Below are 23829 nucleotides of genomic sequence, written 5' to 3' on the forward strand. Positions count from 1 at the left end.
CAGCTGCACCAAAACTGCTAGATGGCATTAAATATGCCAAACAAGCTCTCCAGTGAACCCACAACCAAATGATAACAACAGACAATTGGTGTTAACGCTAAAAGATTTAACGCCCCAGCTTGGCCTTTACTGTATATACAGTAACCCAACCACACAGGCAATAAAAGCTACTGTGGGTGATTGTTGCTTGACAAAAGCTCCGGCTATTGTTGCATTTACGAGACAAGAGGTTATGAAATTCCCTCTGAGCAGCGCTATGTCTTCAGGGCAGACTGGAGGCTACAGTGAGTCTCTATAGACCAAGGCTAGCTGGTTAGCGTGCTAACTTCAGTAAAAGAAAAGATGTGAGAGAGACAAGACTTAACATTGCCGTTGCTTTCCAACACTGGAGACAGTGACTGGTAAGTAAAGGAATAAAGTTTGATGGGAAGTAAAAAACTGTTAATGATATGATGTTAGCTATGTAGCGATAGCAAAATTTACAAACAGCCCCTTTAAGCTCTCTTCCACACTCCAGGGCTACAGGTTTCTTTTATTATCGAACTTGTAGTCTTGATCCCGGACTGACATGGGTCACGTGACACCACCAGACACTTCACACAGCTCCCTCTGGAGACACAGTCGACATTACTAATCTTAGTTCTTCTCATCACTTATAAACAGACTGGTGTAAAATCTGTTGAATAGATTGGCAAAGAAACTACAGTCGAGCTATTGGTCTGACTTTGTAGCTAAAAGACTTGATCAAGGTCAGTAAAACATAATGGTTATGATTAATAAAAAGGTGATAATTGCAGGTCTGTGATGTGATAAGATAATCACCAATAAAATGATAAGTATTGGCAGCACTGGTGTCTAACATGGATCTGCTGGTAACCCTGTCCTGCACCTTGATTTTCTGACGATGTTAGGCCAACCTAGTCCAGAATTGTGTCTACAGCCAAACCCCACACAGGACCTGAAAGAAGTGCTAATCAAAAATGATCCAACCTTTTCTCCTTGTGTCGAAAATGAGCGGATTCATTAGCATTTAAAATTTTGCTCAGCTGGAGAAATTGTGGGCACAAAAGCAGAACCAGAACCAGCTCTGACAAGTTCGGTTTTGTTAGGTTTTGTTTGAGGCTACAGTTAAGAATGTGAGGCGTGATGAAGTGTAAGGTTAATTTTTTTCTAATATTGAGAGTCAAGAGTAAAGATTTGTAGCAAGGAGTTTGTATTACACATGGGAGGATGAGGAAAAGGGGAGGAGTAATTTGAAGAAAAAAGAGAAGAAAGTGTAGAGTAATAAGGAAGAAAACACACGCCACTGTTTTAATTAAGTAAATGAAGAGGAAAAAAATGGTCGTAATTAATGAAGGCTTTTAGCTAGCAGCTGCACTAGGAGGGGAAGGAAGGGGGGGGGGGGGGGGGTGTTTGGGGGACACACGGGGAGGTGGTGGGGCTTTCGATTTCCATCACCACAAACACGTCAGCACTCAGCATTAACCCTCTTCTGTCTGGAGTCCAAGATGCTGCACCAAGCAGCAGCTTTTCCCTCTCCATATCCTACTTCTCCTTATTTTGTACACTTTTTTTTTCCCTCTCTTTCGGATTTAATCTCCCACGGCACGTTGAGGCATGTACTAGATGGTCGTTAATCTTTGGAGGAAGTCCCTATCCACGCCCTCGAAAGAAAACAAATTGTACTTTCTGTTTGTTCCCCCTCTTCTGGGGTGCTCTCTTTCTTTCTTTAGAGAGATTTTTTTTTCATCTTTGATGTTAGCTGCAAAGCTAGCTAAAAACAAACATTAACCATTCGACTCCCCTTGCAAAATTTGAAGAGACTGTTTCCTGTGGGGAGGAATTCTCAGTCTCAATTGGATTTCAAGCAAGTAGCTTCAGGCCAATGAAATTGAACAGGGAGTTTGAGAATAAGGCAATGTCCCTTTTTCATTTACTGAAGTGGCAAAGATTCACATTAAACATTAAAATGGATCTCTCAGAGGGAAACACAACTCATAGGAACAACAAGTAAGAATAGACTCTTCTGTTTAATACCTTCCAAGGCTGTTACTACGGCATGCCAGCAAATGATTAGATGTGTTGTTCATTTAATGTTAATTATTTAGATGGCTTAGTCATTTATGTGAACAGTGATAATATAAAAGGAGTCTCCTGTCTAGGAGCTGTGTGATTCAGTATGTTTTCACAGACAACAGTGTGACAACAAGACATCTCATACAGTCTGGCTGAATATTCAGATGGTCAGCAGCTAAGAGAGAGGAAATGGACTCACCATAGTGCCCACACTGTAAGTGGCTGCAGGACCAATCGTATGGTGATATGGGTCTGCTGTTGCATAGACTCTGCCATAACTGTAGAAGAGAAAACAGAAAATGTGACATTACAGCAGAATACCTGAAGCCCTACTTTAGCTTCTCCAAGACATTCAGCAGACAAATGTAGCTAAACACAATCTATGGATATCTTGCACAGATCAGGACCTGCATTTATCAAGCATGACACTATCCCTCCAGGGAACAGTTGACTAGGATTAAAATCATTCCCATCTCAGATGAGTGAGAAATTCTGTGAATATGCCCTGAAAACATTTTTAATTAAGGAATGGTTTGCACCCAGGGCCCAGGCAGGGCTGAATCAACTTGCTAGGGGACCAAGGGGCAAATTTGAACAGTGGGCTCCTGTTGACCTGTCATGAAGTACTCCTCAGGTACACACATAACAAACAACAGACTACACATATTTTCATGAAGGAATATGGACAACAGATGCTTAACATGTGCTGAAATAATGAAAATTATCAAACAAGATCAAACCTTGTTTTAAAGATCATGCATCGATAGTGATGATGTGTGCGTCCCAAATATAGTTTTAATGCTATCAGTATTTATTTGAACAAAATCATTATTTTAAAATAGAGATCTACATTATATTCCCCTCACTTCCTATCGCATATCCATACATTATATAGCATGTAGCATGCACATGGGAGTTCATTAGGTGCACTTAGCTAAAACGAATCCAACAGTCCAGCAATAAGTCCTGTCTTCATGAAGGTTATAATGTTCAGTTTCCATCCATCTATCCATCCATCCATCCATCCATCCATTTTCTGCCGCTTATCCAAGGTTGGGTTGTGGTGGCAGCAGGACAAGCAAAGTAGACCAGACATCCCCCTCCCTGGCATCGTTTTCCAGCTCCTCCTGGGGGATCCTGAGGTGTTCCCGGACCAGATGAAATACATAATCTCCCTGGGTCTACCCTGGCCTCCTGCCATTTGGATATGCCCTCCAATGGGAGGTGTCCAGTAGGCATCCTGACCAGATGCCTGAACCACCTCATCAGGCTCCTTTCAATGTGAAGCAGCAACAGCTCTACTTACTCTATTTCTAAGGCTGATCCCAGCCAACCTGCAGAGGAAACTCATTTCAACTGCTTGTATCCACGATCTCATTCTTTCGGTCACTACCCAAAGGTCATGACCATCAGTGAGGGTGGAAGTGAAGATCGCTCAGCTCCCTCTTCACCACAACAGTCTGGTACAACATCGCTTTGCTGCTGACGCTGCACTTATCCACCTGTCAGTTTCCTGCTCCATCCTACCCTCACTTGTTAACAAGACCAAGACGTACCTGAACTCCTTCAGTTGGGGCAGACATTCCATCTCAACCAGAACAGATCAAATCACCATTTGCGCTGCTGATAATTTGTATTATGTTATATGGACAGATGTTTCTAAACTTCTCTACATAACAGAAATGCAGTATGCAAATTACATCCTCCAAAATGACCATATAGTTTAATCAAGACCTCTCTAAAACAATTTCAGTAAAAACTGAACATTATAACCTGAAGAAGGGAGGATTTATTACCAGACTGTTGTATTTGACTGCATCAGTTCTGGCTAAGCGTACCTTATAAACTGCCAACTGAGTGTACATTATCCTGTATTTACCATCTGCTTGGGACTCCTAGCAAGATAGGACAGCACTGCCGCTCTGGGGACGGTTTTTGTATGAGGCTGTAGATTCACACTCACAGTGACATTTTGACTTATTCCCCAAACATAAAACTATATGGATTCTTTGAACCAGTACAAATCAAAGGTGAAGTTAATCAGCTGGGAAATACTGTTAATTGTTTCCCCCTTCCCCAACTCCAACCACAAGACATAAACCTTGCGCATGTTGGCTTTGATTGAATAGCTCTGATAATGGATAGGGAGTGCTAAAATGAGTATGCATGAGACACATAAGGCACTGGGTCGTCGATTTTAACTGAGGTCTGGAGGAGAGATCTATAATCATTTCCCCCTCTCACTCAGGCTAAGGACAGACCTATGGGATGAAAATGCAATCGATGTTTCCCTATAAATGTACGCTGTAAAGGTGAGAGTGTGTGATTGCAATGATTTGTTTTACCCATTTCAATTTATGAGGAAAAGTGTTTTATCTTCCGGTTGATGGGGAAGGATTGCAATAAAAGTAACGTCAGCCAGAGAGGAAAAAGAGAGAGAAAGATAAGGAAAGAAATGGATGGAGTGATAAGGGTAGTAGATGGCTTAAGGGAGGGAGAAATAATATTATGAACGAGGAGAAAAATAAGAAGATCATCCTTTGGGCTGTGGAAAAGGAGACAGAAGGCACAGGGAAGAAGGGAAATATAAGCTTGTAAAGAAAAAAATATTTAGAAGAAAGAGGTAGAACTGGAGGATGTAGGAAGTACGAAGGGAGAACAAAGGATGGTACATCCCTCTGATGATGTCCTGTTCCATCCCCTGCTTCTACACCGTCTTCGTGTTCACCTCCTTCTCTCCTCCTATCCTAGTCGACCTCTTCTATCTTCCATCTCCCCCTGTATCTCTCTCCGTCTGTCTCCTGAGGCTTATTTCCAGTCTTTTCACCAGCACTGGCTTGGAACTAATCCCCTCCCTCAACACCCCTCTATTTTCTCGTTACACCCCTCCATTCCTCTTTGTCTGATGCCACCGACCGCTTTATTTATATTCCTCTCTCCCTGTCTTGTTTGTTTATTCTCCTCTAAAAGTAAAGGGAAGCCAACATAGGTCTGGAGGGCAAAGATAAGTGGCTGCGCGGGCACACTGTGTTAGACTATGTATTGTAGAGGGAGACCTGAGGAAAGGTAGTGGGAGTTTACATGGAGGGAGGAAGGAGGGAATTGGAGGGCGTGTTTAAGGCTGCAAATGATTAATATCAATATTTTTTGATGTGTCTCAGTGAAATCTGACACACAGGTCACTGGAATCAGTCAGACACACTCTCTCTGGTGAAAATGTCCCTAAATGTCTGCTTAGATCATAGGACAGATGTTTTCTTCAGTATCAATAGTAACCCACTGATTGTTGTCTGTTTCCATGACTACAGCATGAACACAAACTGCTAGTAGATAATGCAGCATGATTTCTCCTGGAGTAAAAACCTAGAGCAGTATAGTGCAGTAGTACTATACTACTGTGTACTAGACTGTATATATAGTGTACTGTATAGACAAACTATTTGAGTACATTCGGGACCATCAGTATTTATAACATGCCTCATAAATATATGGCATCAATAACAATAAAGGGCAGAAATGTATCAAAAAATATCAGAAAATTGTGAAATATTTAGTTCACAACAAACCAGATAACAACTACATAATTTCACATTAAGTGAATGTTTTTGGTTAATGAATTATTTCTACAATTAACTCATTATCATAAATTTTTTTGGAACTGATTTCCACCCTACTGTTCCACCTGCAGGGACGACGCAGAACTAGACTGACTATGAAAACCCAGATGAATATTAACATGTAATGTATGTGAGGACTTCACATGTCTCCACAGGGACTCAGCTTCCGGTCTGAACTCCACCCATGGACTCAGCATTAATAGTCTGTCATTGGTAAAGTAACACACAATGTCATTTTATCAACCAAACCGTTGGTCACACTCACTTCAGTCTCTGTCTGCTGTGCCATGGTACGGGTGTTACAGATACCCCTCTTCCACAGAACAAAGACCAAAGGGCCATGTTTTCTTGCATAACCACTGGTTTTATCATAAGATAATAATAGTAGTTAATTTTCAATGCAATTCATGCAATTCCAAAAGAAATAGATGATTCTCTTTTCCCCCCAAATGTTGACAATTTTCCAGAATTCTTCCATCGCCTCAGACACAATGGACACAACCAGAGGTGCAAGGTTGGACCGAGCTGATGAGCCAACATTATTTGCCAGAAAGGACAGACACACATCTGGTCGCTTTTAAGTGTGATCATCAAATAAGGCTGACATTTGGGCAAAGGTAGCCATAGGATTGAAATTTTCTACACTTACACCTGTAGTTTACACTTCTCAGAGTTTTTGAGCCTGTAACATTGAGACTTTTGGAGATGCTGCTGACCAGTTTTTAGTTTGACAACTTCAGAGTTCCTATCACATGACGCTTTTCTAGAAGAAAACACACAGCATCATCTACCAGTGCTGAACGCAACATGGTTGATAAATTACAAGTGTTGCTTACATTGTTGTCTTTGCTTGCAGCTGTTGTGCAGTTAAATATTACATTTTTATAAAGCTAAGAAATCTCTGGTCTAATTTATCGCCATTGCTGTTCCTCATTCAGAGTTGACAATTTGCTTCCTGTTTACTCCTGCACGCACATGATCAGTGTACGTGAATGATCATGTGATATTCATTTTCAGGTGTGTTAGTGCAGATTATTTCTGTTCTCAAGCTAAAACATTTGGAAATAAATCGTTTTAATTTTAAAACGCTGTTTTAAAATGACACCATATTAATGTGGATGTAGACTTAGGTTTCCTGCCTCGTGCACACACACATGCATGCGTCCACACTCACTCACACAAACACATATATCTAGCAAGGATTTCATCACTTGTGCCTTGTTGTGTTTAAGTAGTATTTGTGGAAATGTGAACAAGTCATAAATTCCTTTTTTTCACAGATGAAAAGAAAGAAAATAAAAATAAACCAAAATAAAAATAATCAAATCATAAAATAATAAACTGAAACTTTTTCCCCCCACAAAAAGTAACTTAGCCTTTCTAACAGATTTAAAAAAAGGAACTTTGAAAAATTACATTGGAAAAACTCTTTTTTTACCTAGAAAAACTTTTTTTTCTCACCTGATTTAACAGATGACAAAAAAAGGAACTTAGAAATATGATCCTGGTAAAACTTTTCCACAGATGAAAAAAAAACAATTAAGCAACTTTAGAAAGATTATAAACCTTTTCTTTCACTTTTCTTTTTAATGTCATAAACTTAGTCATAGAATTTTTTTCCTGCCCATCTGGGCTTCCATAGAAACCTATAGTTACCTGTAAAATATATTGTGTCTCCTTGGGTGTGGGTGTTAAAGGGTTAAAGGCTTGTCTTTGCACCAGCGATATTTGAAAAATGAAGGAAGAAGGACAAAGTGTATTTGAAGATCAGTCCTTTTACCTGTTCTCAAGTGCAGACAGTGGAAGTCTTTTGTGTGTGTGTGTGCGTGTGTGCAGTCTAGAGAGACAGAGTAGAGGAAGAGTCTCCCATTCAGTCTGTGTAAGACCTCTCTTATCCCCCACCTACCCACCCCCCACTCCACCTCACGGCCCAGGCTTCCCTTTAAATCAGGAGAGCTTCAAAAATAGAATGAAAGAGACACAGAATAAAAGATGAAACGGGGAGAGAGTGAAGAGGGATACACTACACATCAGCCACAGAGGGAGAATGAGTAACGGAAGGAGGGAGTGTGAGAGAGAAGAAAAACAAAGGAAATGAAATAAGTCTTGTGGAGAGAGACATGCCCCCTCACCTGCTCTGCTCTGTTCATAATTCTCCTGAGCACGCTGCTCGCTCCTTGCCTCTGATAAATCTTACATTATCGGAGGCCTACAGGCTCTTGCTGTGGCTGTTTCTTATCAGGCCTGACATGCTCAATCTCCCTATGATTAGCTCCCCAAGCACCTTCATACACACACACACACACCTAGACAGAAGAAGCAGCGGGTGTGCGCAATGCTCAAACACACACACACACACACACACACACACACACATGTTTTTTTGTAAACATATATCACTTTTGATCTGGAGGAATCACCAGCAGACTGCAGAGAGCTGAGGACAGCTGCACCAGGAGAAGGGCAGGGCACAGGGCAGGGGCAGGGCAGGGGCAAGGGCTGGGGCAAGGCCAGGGGTGGTCTGGTAGGGCACAAGGCCCCAGAGGGTCATGGATTAGAGGTTCGAGACAGGGAGCTCCAAGGGGAATGCCAGTAGAAAGATGGAGTGGACCACACTGCTCTCTCCTGCCTCCTGTATCACAGAGCAAGATTAGGGGCCTTAACTCAAGTTTTCTGATATCACAAAGCTGGCTCTGGTAACCAGGGAAGATCACCATGGTAACCTACACTGTGTTGACCTTCTAAACTTCTCCAGTCTTCAGAGAATCAGATCTGAACTTCACTACTGACCAATCAGAGCCCATCTTAATTCCTCCTACAGGATCCCAAGCATGTTTATATGCAGAAAATATTTTACTTTTAACAGTTTAGAATGATGCTTTCAATGGGTGAAATTCTTTTACCAATATAAATTTTTGTTGAGGTCATATATCAAAGACACATCAACTGTATCAGCTGTTTTTAACACCTTCAGTACTACTCAACTACCTGAGAAACTGGGTTGATGTTCTCCAATTCAATGAACCATCTACTGGACGTCATCACATTCAGTCTAGGCTTTCACATCTTTTACCACCATACATCCAAACGTCTGTGCACATCTTTGATTAGGTGTGATGGCAGGTAAGGGATATATACATATAATGTGTTTTAGAGAAACACCGAATGCCAAATAAAATCATGATTATTTATGACACCCTCACAGACCTGGAAGCCGACATACCTGTCGCTGTAGGCAGCTGCAGCGGTACCAGCTGGCTGGGCATATCTGTAAGCCGCATACCCTCCCTGAGAAGAGACAGTCATACAACATCACCTCCAATTAGAAACACAAGATGATCAACAACATTCAGATGCAAATACTACTGACTGTCAGTAAAGCATTGGATCACATGCTCAGCATTACATTATTAAGACTAAATAAAAATTCAAATAGAATTTGACTTACATATATTTCTGCACCATAAAAACCATCCTGGTAGACCACACTGTTGACAGAGGGGATCAGACATTAAACATACACAGCAGCAGATGAGTAGAAACAGGTCCTCTATAACATGTTTGACAAATATGTCCTTATCTATGTAGGCAACATCCTGGTTTTTATACAGAACCAGGCAGTAACATGTTCTGTGTGTCTGGACTGTTCTCCAGAGGCTTCTGGAAAAGGAAATCTTTGCAGCTGCAGGTACACATTAGTTCCACTGTTTCCTTCCTGGGGTTCCCCAGTTTTTACATGTGATTCATCTGCGGCCCCTGAACTCCCTCGCCTACTTCAGTACTCAGTTAGAGGTGTCCAAGCAGAGAGACCAGTCCTCACCATCCCTGACCCCAGGTGCCAGTCAGGACCAGAAACTCATCCCTGTGCTTTCTGGTCCTGCAAGCTCTCCCCCGCTGAAAGAAACTATGACATTATGAACTATGAGCTCTTGGATGTCAAGCTTGCCTCAGAGAGGTGGATACAGTGGTTGGAAGGGACTGAGCAGCCATTTATGGTCTGGACCGATCATATAAACCTGGGAGTACAACTGCACCGCCAAGCATCTCAACTCCCGCCATGCTCTTCAACCGGTCTATCCTGTCCCACCAGTCTTAGTCTTTAGAGGTCCAGCAGAACCAGAGAAAATCATCCACCTTCACCTGGCACTGGAACAGTCATCAGGGGAATCGAGCTGCAGATAAAATCTTCCCACTCTAATTACCCTGTTCATAGCTTCTGTGGAATATGTGCATAACAGTCCTGCAGCAGCCTGTTTCCCCTCCAGTGGAATTATGGCTGCCAGCTTCAGCTCTTCTTCCACCAGCAGAGAGGTCAGTATTACCTCTGCCAAAGGCTTCATTTGCAGTGAAAGCCAGACCTAGATGAAGGCCTGATCTGCCCTCTTTCACTTGCCCTCCCACCACCTGAGTAATGACATCTGCCACTGCATTCCATATCATCGCTGCTTCCCTGGACAGAAGGTGAGGTTTGTCATTTGGGACCTCCCACTGAGGATAGAGTTCCTGTAAACAGGCTTTCTGGGTCCCTTCCCCACCTCCCAGATTATAAATAATAAACCCAGCAGCCGTCCGGCTTTGGTTCCCTCAGTCCAGGAGGTTTCATCCAACCTTCCATGTCTCTCGGGTCAAACCGGTCGGAGAATCCTCTGGTGACCACCTTGAGGCCGCCTCCTGATGAGCGGCTCATTGGTGGAGAGTCAGTGTACACTGTCAGATGTCTCCTCTGGGGTGGGAGGGGCCTTAAAAACCTGGTCAAGTGAGAAGTCTGTTGACCAGACGAACACTCCTGGGCAGACCCGTGGCACAACATTTAATAAAGGTGAACTGTTTGATGTCTGATGTCTGAATTGTGCAATTTCGGGGCGAAGCTGTGTGTGAAGAACTTCCTGTTAGCATGTTCTGTAACAGAACATAGGCTCTGCATAAACAGGGGATAAGTATTTCTTTTAACTTTTAATAAAAGAAACAATATAATTTGCTGATTTTCAGTCAGTCAATCACTGTATGCATCGATGACACAGGACAGTGGTTAAATACACTGATTTGACCACAGTGTGTTTGATACCTATCTACACACGTGCTGTGCAGACAAACCATCTCTTCTTGTGCTTCTCTCTTGTTAAACACACACATTTACTCAGCACTGAGTGAGTGTGATGGCACGCCGCCATGTTTTCTATACTCTTTGCTGCTTCACATTAGATTTTAGTCTGTGTGCATTTGTAACACATACACCACCTGCTACAGTATCTTGTGTGACTGTCATCCAAACCAAGCAGTACAATTTACTTTTTCTTTGTTTTTCAAAATAAAATATGAGTAGATTTGTTTTTTTTCCTCTTAGTCTTAAACTATAAACTAAATGTTAAAAGCTAAAATAAAGAAAATTCACAGTCAGTGACTGATGACGAACTGTACCATTCACACATTATTCTTCTCTCAGCCTCCTGCCTTTACTCTCTCTATCTCTATCTGCATTTCTCTTCTTATCATTCTTTCTTTCAACTCCACTACACTCTCTCAGTCATTTATTCTCTCTCTCTCTCTCTCTCTCTCTCTCTCTCCATGACTCCCCCTTCACGTCCACGAGGTCTCTCGCTCTCTCTGAAGCGGGCCCATTGGAGTGTGCAGGGCAGGTCATAGCAGTCCATTCACAGCCAAATAAAGAATGACACATTAGAAAAAAGAGAGACAAATTTGGCCATTCTGGAATCAAAGAGCAATTTTCCGCTCTATTAGAAGGCGGCGGTTTTGTTTTCCACTCACTATTCTTCTATAACTGCTTGTGTGTGTGTGTGTGTGTGAGTATGTGTGTTGTTTTTTGTGTGTGTGTGTGTTAACTTCTATGTTTTAGTAATACTGTGAATTAGATTTGTGCAGGAGACCTGTCATACAGTGTTTATTTGATTATGTGTGTTTGTGTCAGTTGGATGTGTGTGCATGTTGTGTGTGCGAGCAGCCACTCACGCTCCGTAGGCAGGGATGGGTGGAGGAGGAGGTGCGGCACGAAACGTGTTGTAGACGGCGCGACCCCTCCCTCTCAAATGGGCCCCTCTGTAGGCCATGGCTGCTCCTGTGCTGGGGTATGGAAAGCCTGTCACTGAGGGAGACACACACACACACACACCCAGAGGAGGGAAGAAGCACAATATGTTACAACACTAAGTTTCTGTTTTATTCTTTGCATAAAATCATGTGAACATTTCAAACATTAGCTGTTGCACTCAAGTTTTCTTACTGTCAAGAAAATCCATGAACAGACCAAACCCAACAAGGTGTTGTTCCATCTGCCCTGTGTGTGGCTATTCTTTAAAAATGACTCACAAATATATAGTTTAATTCTTTAAAAAGGGCTCAGTGATTTAATAAAACTAGTTTTCAAGACATAGTACAAAAACAGGAAGAAGTAGTGTGTTTGTTGGGGACTATTTCCAGGTGCGAATTGATACATATTTGGGACATGTCACCCAGTGCAACAGTGTGGAGAACAATGGAGCTCAGAGGAACAGAGGAATAAGATATAGCAAGCTTTGGACACAAACACAACAATGATTAGTTAACAATCAAAAAAATGGGAGTGAAAAATATAAGAGATTGGTGTGAGACTGATTGTGAAGTTGCCAAAATGTTTTGTACTTCATTTTGTACTCTATTTCTTTGAAGTCACACATGAGCTGCATCTTGATCCTCGTGTGTGTACGATGTGTCTGTGTTTTATGCTGCACTGAAGCCATAACACACCTCACCCATGGCTCTAGGTCAGTTAGTATTCTCTTAGGCATTATAATGCAGGATTTACTGAGAGTGGGGTGAAATGGAAAAGTGTCTGTTTTCTAAAAGAAAAGCAGTTATTGGAGACATTGCTCTGTCAGGAAACAGACTTATTTTGTGGAGACTGCTGCACACAATACACATGATGTGCACCTTGACATTTAATGTGCGGCTCAACTAAAATCAAATATCTCTGCTGCACACATCACCTACTCTCTCAGTGTTGACTTGTTGCGGATTGTTTCATTAGTTTTGATTGTTCACAGGAAACAGACTGGAGCAGATTTCCACATGTTGGAGGACTGAAAAACCTTCTTGAGCCTTGTTTTCCTCCTGGTAATTGTATGGCTGTTGCAAACAGCAGATACATGTATAGGGATTTATAGGATGCTGTCACATCAGAGATCAGAGGGTTTCGCATCCAGATGTTTCGGCAGAAAAGAAAAGACATATTGTCCTTGAAAATGTACTCATGTGTTCAATATTAACATATTTGCGATTTCTGAATTTATTAACACGGTTTCCTCCTTATGTTAAAAAGAAAATGTAACGTTTCATACAAAACGTAATTGGTGTTGCATATAGAAATGTAATTTTAAGGAGACAGAGTTGTTTTGAGATATTGAGAACGATTAATATTTGCTTAAAAAATGCAGTTGGAACAGGGAAGATTATTTTGATGCAATGAAAATTATCAAAAAGTACTAAATTTAAATTACATAACATTTCATAAATAAAGAGATGAAGCTAAAATCATCATCATCATCATCATCATCATCATCATCATCACCGTCATCACCATTAACCTTGATTAATTTTCTCAGAGATTCATTGAGGGGTGAAAAAAAGAAAATAATAATAATAAAATAAAAAGCTCAATTCCACCTGAAACTTAAACAAAGTCTGATATGTTGACCTCTGACAAAGAACCTGACAACTTGGCAGGATTTATCTGAATGTAAAAAAAAAAGAAAAAAGGATAGAGTATCTGTCCCTGAGATAAAACTGAGAGCGGAGCTGGCAGAGAGAGGAGCAGAGGCCTGTGAGGAAGTTTGGCTCAGTGTTTGGCAGCAGGGACACAAAGCAGATGGCCTGTATTGTTTGTAGTGGTAGATTGAGCCTATGGCCATCCTTCATCATCCACACACACACACACACACACACACACACACACACACACACACACACACACACACACACACACACACACACACACACACACACACACACACACACACACAAAGGGGTCACCCTTACAGGCGCAGGGTGGCATGGTGATGTGATGTGAACTGATTTAGGTGAAGGTCTCTGTTTAACCTTCAGCCAGCAGGAGAGCAGGGCCAAACCTGAGCTCTCTGGATTCTGGGCTTCACATGTCTTTACTCTGATTTCAGTTGTTGGAAAAAAACACATGCAAATAAATAACACACATGCATGATTTTAAATCTCATCACAGTGAGGTCATGAGTTGCAAAAAAAAACTTTTCTGTTGGATCATTATTTTTTAATTTTTTATTTTCACAACATAAAGATCTAAACGCTGCTTTAACTCCCTCTGCATGCTGCAGGAAAACAGCTCTGGTGGATTAATACTGACTTTTCGGTCTATTTGCCCAAAAATGGTCAAATTGAATTTACTTTTTACATTTATTTCATTCAAGCAATTAATGGAGAGACAGTATGTTTTTTCAGAAAATACCCTTAATGAATTCACCCCTTCATTCTTGATTGATTTACCATTTAGTACAAACAACACTGCGCAGGCATGTTCATTTAAAGGGAGGTTTGGTTTTTAATTTTCCTACAATAGCCTGCAGAGAATGTTTGATATTGATTAAAAACGCAGTTTTAGAGAGAGAGGTGTAGAAATTACCAGAGCTTAATTGTCTTCTTATGGAGAATAAATTAGTATTCTGCTGAAACTATGCAAAAAAAATGTAACTGTTCCTGTTCACAGTGAAGGTGTATGATCCATTACTGTGATGGATTACAAAATCAAAAGTCTTCATGGTTGTTTTCTGTGCTGTTTGAAACTAAATCGCTTGAAACTGGTTCTTTAAAACTGATGAAAAGTTATTTTTATATAGGATGTATTTAACATGATATAACCTTAGTAAATATTTCCACCAACATGTGAAAACAGCAGTGTCTAACCCATGTGAATGTCCTCGAATCCCTTCATGTCAGCGTAATATAAAGTAACAGAGTTCTGCTTCTTTACTATAACTGTATAAATATTTATGAAATACTCTCAGTTTTTGAGGGGAATTCCTCCTGCTGTTTACAATCAGCCAACATTAGTTTCCTGCCAATATACTTGAGTGATACCTAACTAGCTGCTGGCACACAGCTCAATCATTTTACCTAGAAAGTCTCAAAATATAAATTGTGTATAGAGTCCAGACACTTGTACGTGGGAAACATAGGAGTATAGTGTAAAACCTGTGGGCTGTAAACTCAAACAGATACAGATGACTGCCTTAAAAGGAGCCCTGTTAAACTCCAAAACACACTGTATCACCTCCCAAGCACCTCCGGCCCTCGGAGGGGCCCCGGGCATGGATGACTACACCTACTGTCTGCAGCAGCAGCAGAGAAAAGCACAACCTGCTCCACTGCAAGTGTTCAGAGACCGAAACACACTCTCTCTTTCCCTCTCTCCTCCATCCATCTGTCTCTCTCTTTCTCTCTCTCTCTCTGAGGGGTGATGGAAATTCTCTACCCTCTGCTGTTTCTGCCTCTACTCCAACTAGTCAGACAACAGCATTAATATGCCACACAGCCGACTCACAGTCCACTGGCGATATATTCTCAGTGAAGGATCAATTTCCCCCACCTTTCCTCTCTTTTCTACCATCAGAGTATCCTTAACATCCATATATTCATTCCTCTTTGTGTGTGTGTGTGCGTGTGTGTGTGCCCGGAAATGCACTGCATGTGTGTACATGCATATATGTGAGCACGAGGACATGTGTATGTGCATGTTGTTGTTGGTGTATATAAATGCAATCTGATAATGAGCTACAGCCTGTGCACGCTACAGCCATGCTGTAATAACCCTTGAATCATGGCGGGGGCCTCTTCCTGACAGCCAGCAGGCCCATAAAATAAACAAACAACATCCACTGATACACACATGCAAAAAGAAGCACACTCCAAGGCTGCATACACACACACACACACACAAACGCACACCTTATCTGGTAATGTAGGCTTTGCACGGGGACTTGCTGTTGATGTTAGTCATTTACATTAAGAACAAAAGAGCAGTTGTAAGATTGTATTTTTATGTATTTTATATATTCACATGTGATTATGTTTGCAGCTGTGTGTGTGTGTGTGTGTGTGTGTGTGTGTGTGTGTGTGCAGGCCCCACTGTGTTCAGTGAATCACACCTCAGTATCAGGTTTTACTACGGCATGTTTAACCAAATCACAAAAATCTGCATTCTACATTACAACAGGGAGGTTGCAAAGCATTAAAGTGACTTATATTTTCAGTCAGCAGATACACTACAATCTCACAATGATGACATCAAGTGGAGCGGTAGAATGAGCTACTGTAGAAAGTTGAAGCCTTACTTTAGATGAGGGAGGCAAAGCTAAGAGAAATTTAGAAACGTGCTTCACAGGAATAGTTTTGCATAAAGATCACACTCAGTCATACAGAGTTGAAGGGACTGCGATGCAATACCTGATGAATCTGGATGGAATAATCATGGCCACTTGAAAATCTGAATAATGCTGGTGGCTCACATCCGACGTCATAACGATACGGAGGCCAAATAATGTCTTCTTAATGATAACAACTGAACATTCAGGATTGAACTGTGAGAAGGGGAGGCTCTTTTTTTTTTTTGTTTGATAATTTAGAGATCACTTGATTAAGCATCTGTCTCTTGAGTCTTTCCTTTTAACTCTTCCTGCCTATCTATTTTGATACTCCAGATTTTCCCAAGGATGTGACCTTTGAGCGCTCGATCAGACTCAGACAGCAAACATGTCTACGATGTGGTCCGGATGGAATGATACAAGTCCCATTCATTGGTTTATCACAGTGATGACAGTTTTTCAACATTTCTGATGGTTTTAAAGATCATTTCATCAACACTTGAAAAGATTATTATTATTATTTATTTATTTATTTTTTTAATTACATCTATTCACCAAATCTTGTTTTTTTTATGGAACACAGTCTGTACCATCAATCTGCTGTTTTTATGTTCACATTCAAACTGGGGCTGAACTTATCAGTGGTGACACTGTGATCCATCTCATATGATTGATCGTATTTAGTTGATTATATAACTGATCAATACTATTGTGACTGTCTATGGGAAGAAGGATTCCATTGAAGTATCTATGCTCATCGTTTATATTTCTATCAGTCTTTTATCGTTTTCATCATTGTTACTGAGATGATTGTGTTTTCTTTTTATCCAGAATGAATCTTGAATGCATGAAAAAGTGCATTTGCCTTTAAAGAATGTTAAATCTCACTATGTATCACTGCACACACACATGCATCATGATGTTTCAATCAATAAAGCCTTATCTTATGTTACAGTCACAGTACAAATAATGGCTGAAAGCAGCACAGCTAAAGTCAAGCTACTGTATGTAAACCTCATGACAAATCACGCTTGCTTTTTCAACATCCCAGACTGATTCAGTTAGAAAAGGCGGGGTCAGTGGCTGACGGTGATCTCGGGCCAGCCTTGGACCAATGACGGGGCGCCAATATGACAAAGGCCAGAGTTGATCTGATGTCGTCCTTCCAACTGCAAATTTTTCAGCATATGTTAAAAAGGCCAGAGCCACTTGCGTTGTTACTTTGCTGCCTGCATTTTGCATTTTAATCCTATTTGTTGTGTTCTGGAGAGCGGCTCTGCCAAGCTCTGCATACACCAGCTCCCATGAGATGTGCACACACACACACACACACACACAAACACACACACACGTTTGTCCTGCTTTGCATATACCCAGTCTAGGACACAGTCAATCAATCAGTATTACATTTCCCTCATTGTCCTTCAAGCCCATGCAGTCTATTTTACCCAGTCACCCAAACACACACATATGCAGACATGCGCACACACACACACACACACACACACACACACACACAAACCTCTTTCTCGCCTGTGATGCACACACACTCCACGTAGGCCAAGGCTATTATGCAAACTCTGATCAAAAAACATTAGAGGAAGTCTGGACTCATCAGAGTTCACCCCACCGAGCTGCAGCAGATCATATTATGTGTTTGGACGAGTGTGTGCGTAGATGTCTGGTTGTGTTACGCTGGAACACTTATTTACCTGAAGACAGGCCTTTGTTTGAAGAAGGCTGTTATTAGAGATGGGCCTTTCAGGCTAATTTCCCATGTTTTCAGTGTATTGTATGTTAATAACAAGCCTCCTTGTTTTCTGATCAGTTTGCTATTTTAAATTCACGTTATTGCAAAAGTAACATATTCATGCACTGTAAACTCAAGCATGTTCTCTCTCTGCACTATAAAACATCATTCTGGAATTTAGTAGAATCAACTGATCTTTCTTAACATAATGTAAATATGTACGTTTTGCTAATTTGAATTAAATTAAATTAATATCTTCAATATTCAAAAGTTAAATTACCGTATTTTCCGGACTATAAGGCGCACTTAAAAGCCTTTAATTTTCTCAAAAAACGACAGTGCGCCTTATAATCCGGAGCGCCTTATATATGGATTAATTCTGGTTGTGCTTACTGACCTCGAAGCGATTTTGTGTGGTACACGGCGCTCACGGCGCTCTGTCAAAATGTTCTAGTACGACTTTGGTAAACTACACAGCCACACCGCTTGCAGCATTACGGCTATCGTAGTCAGGAGCGTCGCGGAGTAATACATACTGTGCTTCACCATAATATTACAGTGTGTGTGTATAAGGACCTATAAGGAGTTATTGTGAATACACTAACGTTTGAGTTAGCGGTATCACACTGTGTTTTTTTAACGTGTTACAACTGAACAAGGTTGGGAGTTATTGTGAACGCGTTTAATAAAGTTTGACTTATCTGACTGTTTTGTTTCGCTTAATGCGCCTTATAGTCCGGTGCGCTTTATATATGAAAAAAGTTCGAAAATAGACCATTCATTGACAGTGCGCCTTATAATCCAGTGCGCCCTATAGTGCGGAAAATACGGTAACTCAAATTTACGTTTGGAATTTGAACAAACCTAAAATGATTTACAGTGTGGAATGTTTTATGAATTGGCAATACAAATGCATTCAGGACTAACATAAGATCCAAATTATGTTTTTTATCAGTACAATGAAGAAAAATGATCATTTAACGAGACTGGCAAGACATTAAAAAATATTAATACTTTACCTATACATAAAGTAGCATATGTATACAGTAGTATATGTAATATATGACATATATGTCCCTATATCAAGACTGATGATTCCATATATGTCATATTTAGTTTATAACATATATGAAATACCCATTGTAAAATTTGTTGTATATGAAATAGTTTAAATTTTTTCATAGGTTTCATATATACTTCTACATATATGTTTTGATTTTATATATAAATGGATTTCAGATATATAAATCCAATATATGTGCATATATTACATTTTTGGTTTCTGCAAATCATTCACAATAAAATACAATTTCCACTCATAGCAGCTACAGCATTATTCAATTTTAGTATTCTTATGTTTACGTACCAAACATACTAAAAAAACAGGAATAGAAATAATTGTGGTCTCAGTTTAAAAGGACATGGGTAACGTTAAGCATGAGAAAAAAATGTTTTTACTTGAACTAAAACCTCAACCTTTTCTGAAACCTTAAATGCAGGTCTGCAGCAGCAGAGTTCACAATCCTCTCTGAACAACCTCCCAACAAATTTAACTAGTGTGAATAAATGTAGTACCTCCCTCAATTAAAAAAAATAAACAAACAAAAAAAAAACTGCCAACATGATCATGGCAGCAATTACATTTCCTAATAAATGTTATATACCAATTTGTAGCATATAAATGTCATTTATAGAAGAAATTTCACCTCAGAAACAAGCCTATAAAGAGACTGAAGAATGTGTTCACCTGCACTGTAAAAAACACTGCATCTACATGCAGCAGATAGGTGATCACAGTTCACCCAGACTATTTTTTTAACCATTTAAATTTAATAATAATAATGATAATAATAATTATTAGAATAATAATAATCCTAGTTGGCTAGATTTCATTAGTTTGAATACATGGATGCACCACTACAAGTCATGCTGTTTCTTTTCATCCTGTCATGCTGCCGTCACAGATTTTGTTATGAACAAGCTGTTGTACTGTAAAAAATCCCTTTATAAACCTGGTCACATGGGGCCAAGAAAGATGTGTGTTTACAGTATTTTTTAACACATGATTGAGCTCCAGCTTTTTGTTTGAGAAATCATAGCATTGTGGTTATGTTGTGTAGCTTTGGAACCGTGTTGAAGTGTGTATCTTTAGTTGTGCCGTTTGTAACTGTGAGTGTCTGGTTGTTTAGGTGCACACCAGAGCATGACTGTAGCGGAGAGACTGTACATCTGTGCTTCAACTGGGCTGCAACATTTATGAGTGTGTGAGCATGGTGGCGTATGCATGTGGAGGTCATGCATACGCACCCATGAGGGATGGTGAGGTCATCCGTCACTCCTCTGAATGGGATTTGCGCACAATAAACTTGTAGCTGAGCCCAGCAATGGAGATGGAGTGCACTGTCAGCTGGCCAGGATTTATGGAGGCCGATTCAGCTGATGGGTGCTGGGAAAAGCTATCTGATAAAGGGTGATTAATCGCCCTTACATCCCACTTTATATCCTGCAATACTCCCTCTCCAAAATAGATTAAATGCAGCCATAATTATTTCAGAAGGAATCTTAATCCCATGCACTTTTGCTTACAGGTGGGAATTTTTTTTCATTTTTCATAGAAAGGAGGTGAGAGGAGGAGGAACACCCGGAAGAATACAGGAGGCGCAAAATGCAAAGGTGGAGGCGTGGATATAAACTGCACAGGAGACCTCAGCCACAAGCTAGATTCATATAGTGAGGAAGAAGAAGGTGTAAACAAAAGGAGCACACAGGTTTCCATCCATCCATCTCTCCCCCCTCCTGAGAGACAGGGAGGGGTATGGTTTAGTTCAGGTGGTGCCTTCATATCACTGCGTTTTCTAATACTTCTATGCATAATGGTTAAGGTTATGGTTTAAAAATAGTACAAAAAAATAAACAGTGGAACTCAGGCCAGCTCCACTGCTAGATTCAGTTCTGCAAAATCTCTGCTGAAGACTCTGCTGAAGACATGTCTTGTGCATGTCTGGAAAATAAAAGACTACGAAACAAAGTTTCACCATTCTGTCTGTTCACTAGTTATGCTTTACTGAATTTCCATCGTTTTACCACTGAAAAATGTCAGTGCCAACTTACAGTAAATGTGGATACATGCAAAAATCTGTAAGATAAATGAACATGACAATATTAATTCAATCATTCAATTTCTTTGAATTTTCTGCTGTGCAAAATGTTTTCACTGCTCATTCATTTCCGCTGTGAAACTCTGTCAAAGTTCAGGTAAATACTGCCTATAATGTAATCATTATGTACAAAAGTGTACAAAAAGAATAATGACACCTAACGGACAGTGAAAAGGCAACAAGATGACTTGATTAACAAAAGATTCAGAAGAGCCTCTATCTGCCATCACCATATTATCATATGTGTATTATTAACAAGACATCAATATTAATTTTTTAAAATATCATCGTTATTGTCAATAGCTGTATTTCCTGGAGATCAGACTGTGAGGAGAAAGAAAGAAACAAAAAAAGAAAGACAGAAAGGCAGGTAGGAAGGGATGAAGTAAAGAAAGAGGGAAGGAGGAGAGGAGGGAAGACATCCCAGCTATAACAGCAAGTGAACGGCCATGCCTGGCAAATGTGCTGCTGCTCTGTGGGTTTGAATGTGTAGGTCAGGAGGTGTTGAGGAGGTTAATGAGCCAAAGAGACACTTATTCAGGTAAAATGGCTGGATTATTGCTTTTAAAGTACTACTTACTGTGTATGTAAATTGAATTTAGGTTTAGGAGGATTGAGAATGGGTGTAATAAAAATATAGACTAGTGTTAAACTAGCTGGTGCAACAGTGGTGTTATACAGTGAAGGTGTGTGTGTGTGTGTGTGTTTGTGCTGTTGGACAGATGGAGCAGGTTTTTTTTCTTTGTGAGTAACTTTAAAGACGTTTGCGGTAAATGTCTGAAAACACATGTCTCTGTATCACCATAGACCAGGTTCACATCCAGAGTCCAGTCTGTGGTTCAGGCAACAAGAGGTTGGTTGAATTTGAATAAACACATAGTAAAGTGTCTGAATTCACTGTTTACTGGTGCAAATTAGTTGCCTATAAATGTAATTAACAGGAGACGGGAGTGGTGATACAGGGGTTAGAGGAAGGTCTCTACAGTTGCTGTTTGCTTAAATGGAGGGATAGATGGTGGGATGAGGGACAGAGGCAGAGAAGAGGAAGTAAAAGAGATGGATGGCCTCCCTCTGTCAGGGCGGTTATTTAGAGGAGTGCTGTAAAACTGTCTGAGGAACGAACAGATTTCACACTAATGAGCAAAAGGACTCAGCACTTCAAACCAAGCCTACGCACTAACTGCAATTAACGCATTAGCATGCTAGCAACATTAGCAGAGCTCTCAGAGTAGTTGTGTCTGGTGCTGTTAGCTTAGACCCAAGCTAAAACTACCTCGGTGAGGGGGGACCAGGTAACTCTGCTGGACCCTGTGAGGAGCTCAGGTGTCCCAGCTGCTGTTGCTGGCCTGTGCCTCATTGGCTTGTGAGTACAAACTCAGTGTGTGTGCGTTTTTATGTTTTGGCTCATTAGCTCCCAGGCCATGACTTAAACATGTATCATTTTATTTTTGGTTATAGCGTATTATTTTTTATTTCAGTTGGAATGCATGTGTGCGGTGGTGAACACACATGCAGACGACCAATATACAATTTACAGATGTGCCCTAAATGCCTCACATGTCGGTAGATGCTAAAATTTACAGATGTTCCCTGAATACCACACATGTTGACAATCAGTAGTCGCCATACAGCACACTTCATCCAGTGGGGTCCGGGCACCAGTGCACTGTAGAGTATCTTTATGGGAGGGTTAATTGGGTTAAAGTTGTGAATGCAAAATGTGCCAATAGGAGGTTCCATCAGGGGCCCGTCTTCCCCTTGGGCACCCCAAACATTTGCCTGGTTCACCTCTGTATGTGTGTGGTAAACCAGTGAAAGATTATTTTCCAAACTGAATTTAAAAGGTCATACCTGAGAAACTGAATGAAAATTTAAACTTTTGGAAAGAGTCTTAACTTTTAATTTAAGTTAGAATCTCTTCTAGAAGGTGACATTATACAAATATATTTAATGGTTGTTGAACTCATCTCTGAGTTCATCTAACTTACAAAAACTTTTTTTTTACAGAGTACACATGAAAAACAGGTAAATCTTTTTCAGGGTTGATCCGATGCTCTGGGTGGACGCTCGCACGTCTTCCACACATCACATGGAAGTTAAAAAAGGTTGGAGATAAAGATAAATAAAAAAAGAAGTGTGGACATAAAGACTGAGCAGTGGAGAGATTACAGCACAGTTCATGCTCTTTTCAGAAATGTCTGTGATTCTTTACCTGCATAAAATTCGGGGCCGTACACTGCTCCAACCACTGGATTCAGCTTCCAGCCTGCACGGGACACACACACACACACACATTAACATCTATACTGTTAACCTTTCCCTTTTAAAATACCAACTACCAGAATACCTGCCATTACTGCTACAGTATATTTGTCTGTCCAATAAGGATAGATAGATAGACAGATTAATGGATAGATAGATAATCTTTAAATATTGTGTTTTATCAGGAAACTTTCACAAAATTGGAACTTCTCCTCCTCCTTCTTCTTCTTTCATTCACAGGTGTGTGTGTATGTGTGTGTGTGTGTGTGTGTGTGTGTGTGTGTGTAGGTTTGGGGCCTGATGACAGTGAAGAATGGAAAACACTTCAGGGCTGATTCTCTGTCTCTGCACCCTCAAACAGAATCTGTGTGTGTGTGTCTATGTATGTGTGTGTGTGTGTGTGTGTGTGTGTGTTGGCCATTTAATTCCCTCCCTTGTTCATCCCTCCCCTCCTCCTCTTCCATTCTTTTACTTTTCACAGCCTCCATCACTCCCTCCCTCTCTCCCTCCATCACCATCCAGCTACTGTGAGGGGGATGGAGGAGAGAAACACACCCTACAGGCCCCTCTCTCCCTCCTTACCA

At 40.6% G+C, this 23829-nt stretch overlaps 1 protein-coding gene across 6 annotated transcripts in view; it reads right to left on the minus strand.

The window, feature by feature from the left end:
- Positions 1–23829, minus strand: part of rbfox3a (RNA binding fox-1 homolog 3a) — a 563670-nt gene that overhangs the window by 13394 nt on the left and 526447 nt on the right. For all 6 annotated transcript variants that reach the window (XM_071463611.1, XM_071463610.1, XM_071463609.1 and 3 more), the window contains 5 exons: positions 23196–23249; positions 11661–11793; positions 9142–9181; positions 8917–8981; positions 2276–2354 (listed from right to left, as the gene is read on the minus strand). In XM_071463611.1, coding sequence (XP_071319712.1) covers positions 2276–2354; positions 8917–8981; positions 9142–9181; positions 11661–11793; positions 23196–23249 — 371 coding nt within the window. The remainder of the gene's footprint in view (positions 1–2275; positions 2355–8916; positions 8982–9141; positions 9182–11660; positions 11794–23195; positions 23250–23829) is intronic.

Source organism: Trachinotus anak, unplaced genomic scaffold, assembly GCF_046630095.1.
Source record: "Trachinotus anak isolate AG129_WGS33_773 ecotype Australia unplaced genomic scaffold, CSIRO_AGI_Tana_v1 ptg000025l, whole genome shotgun sequence".
Classification (NCBI taxonomy): Eukaryota; Metazoa; Chordata; class Actinopteri; order Carangiformes; family Carangidae; genus Trachinotus; species Trachinotus anak.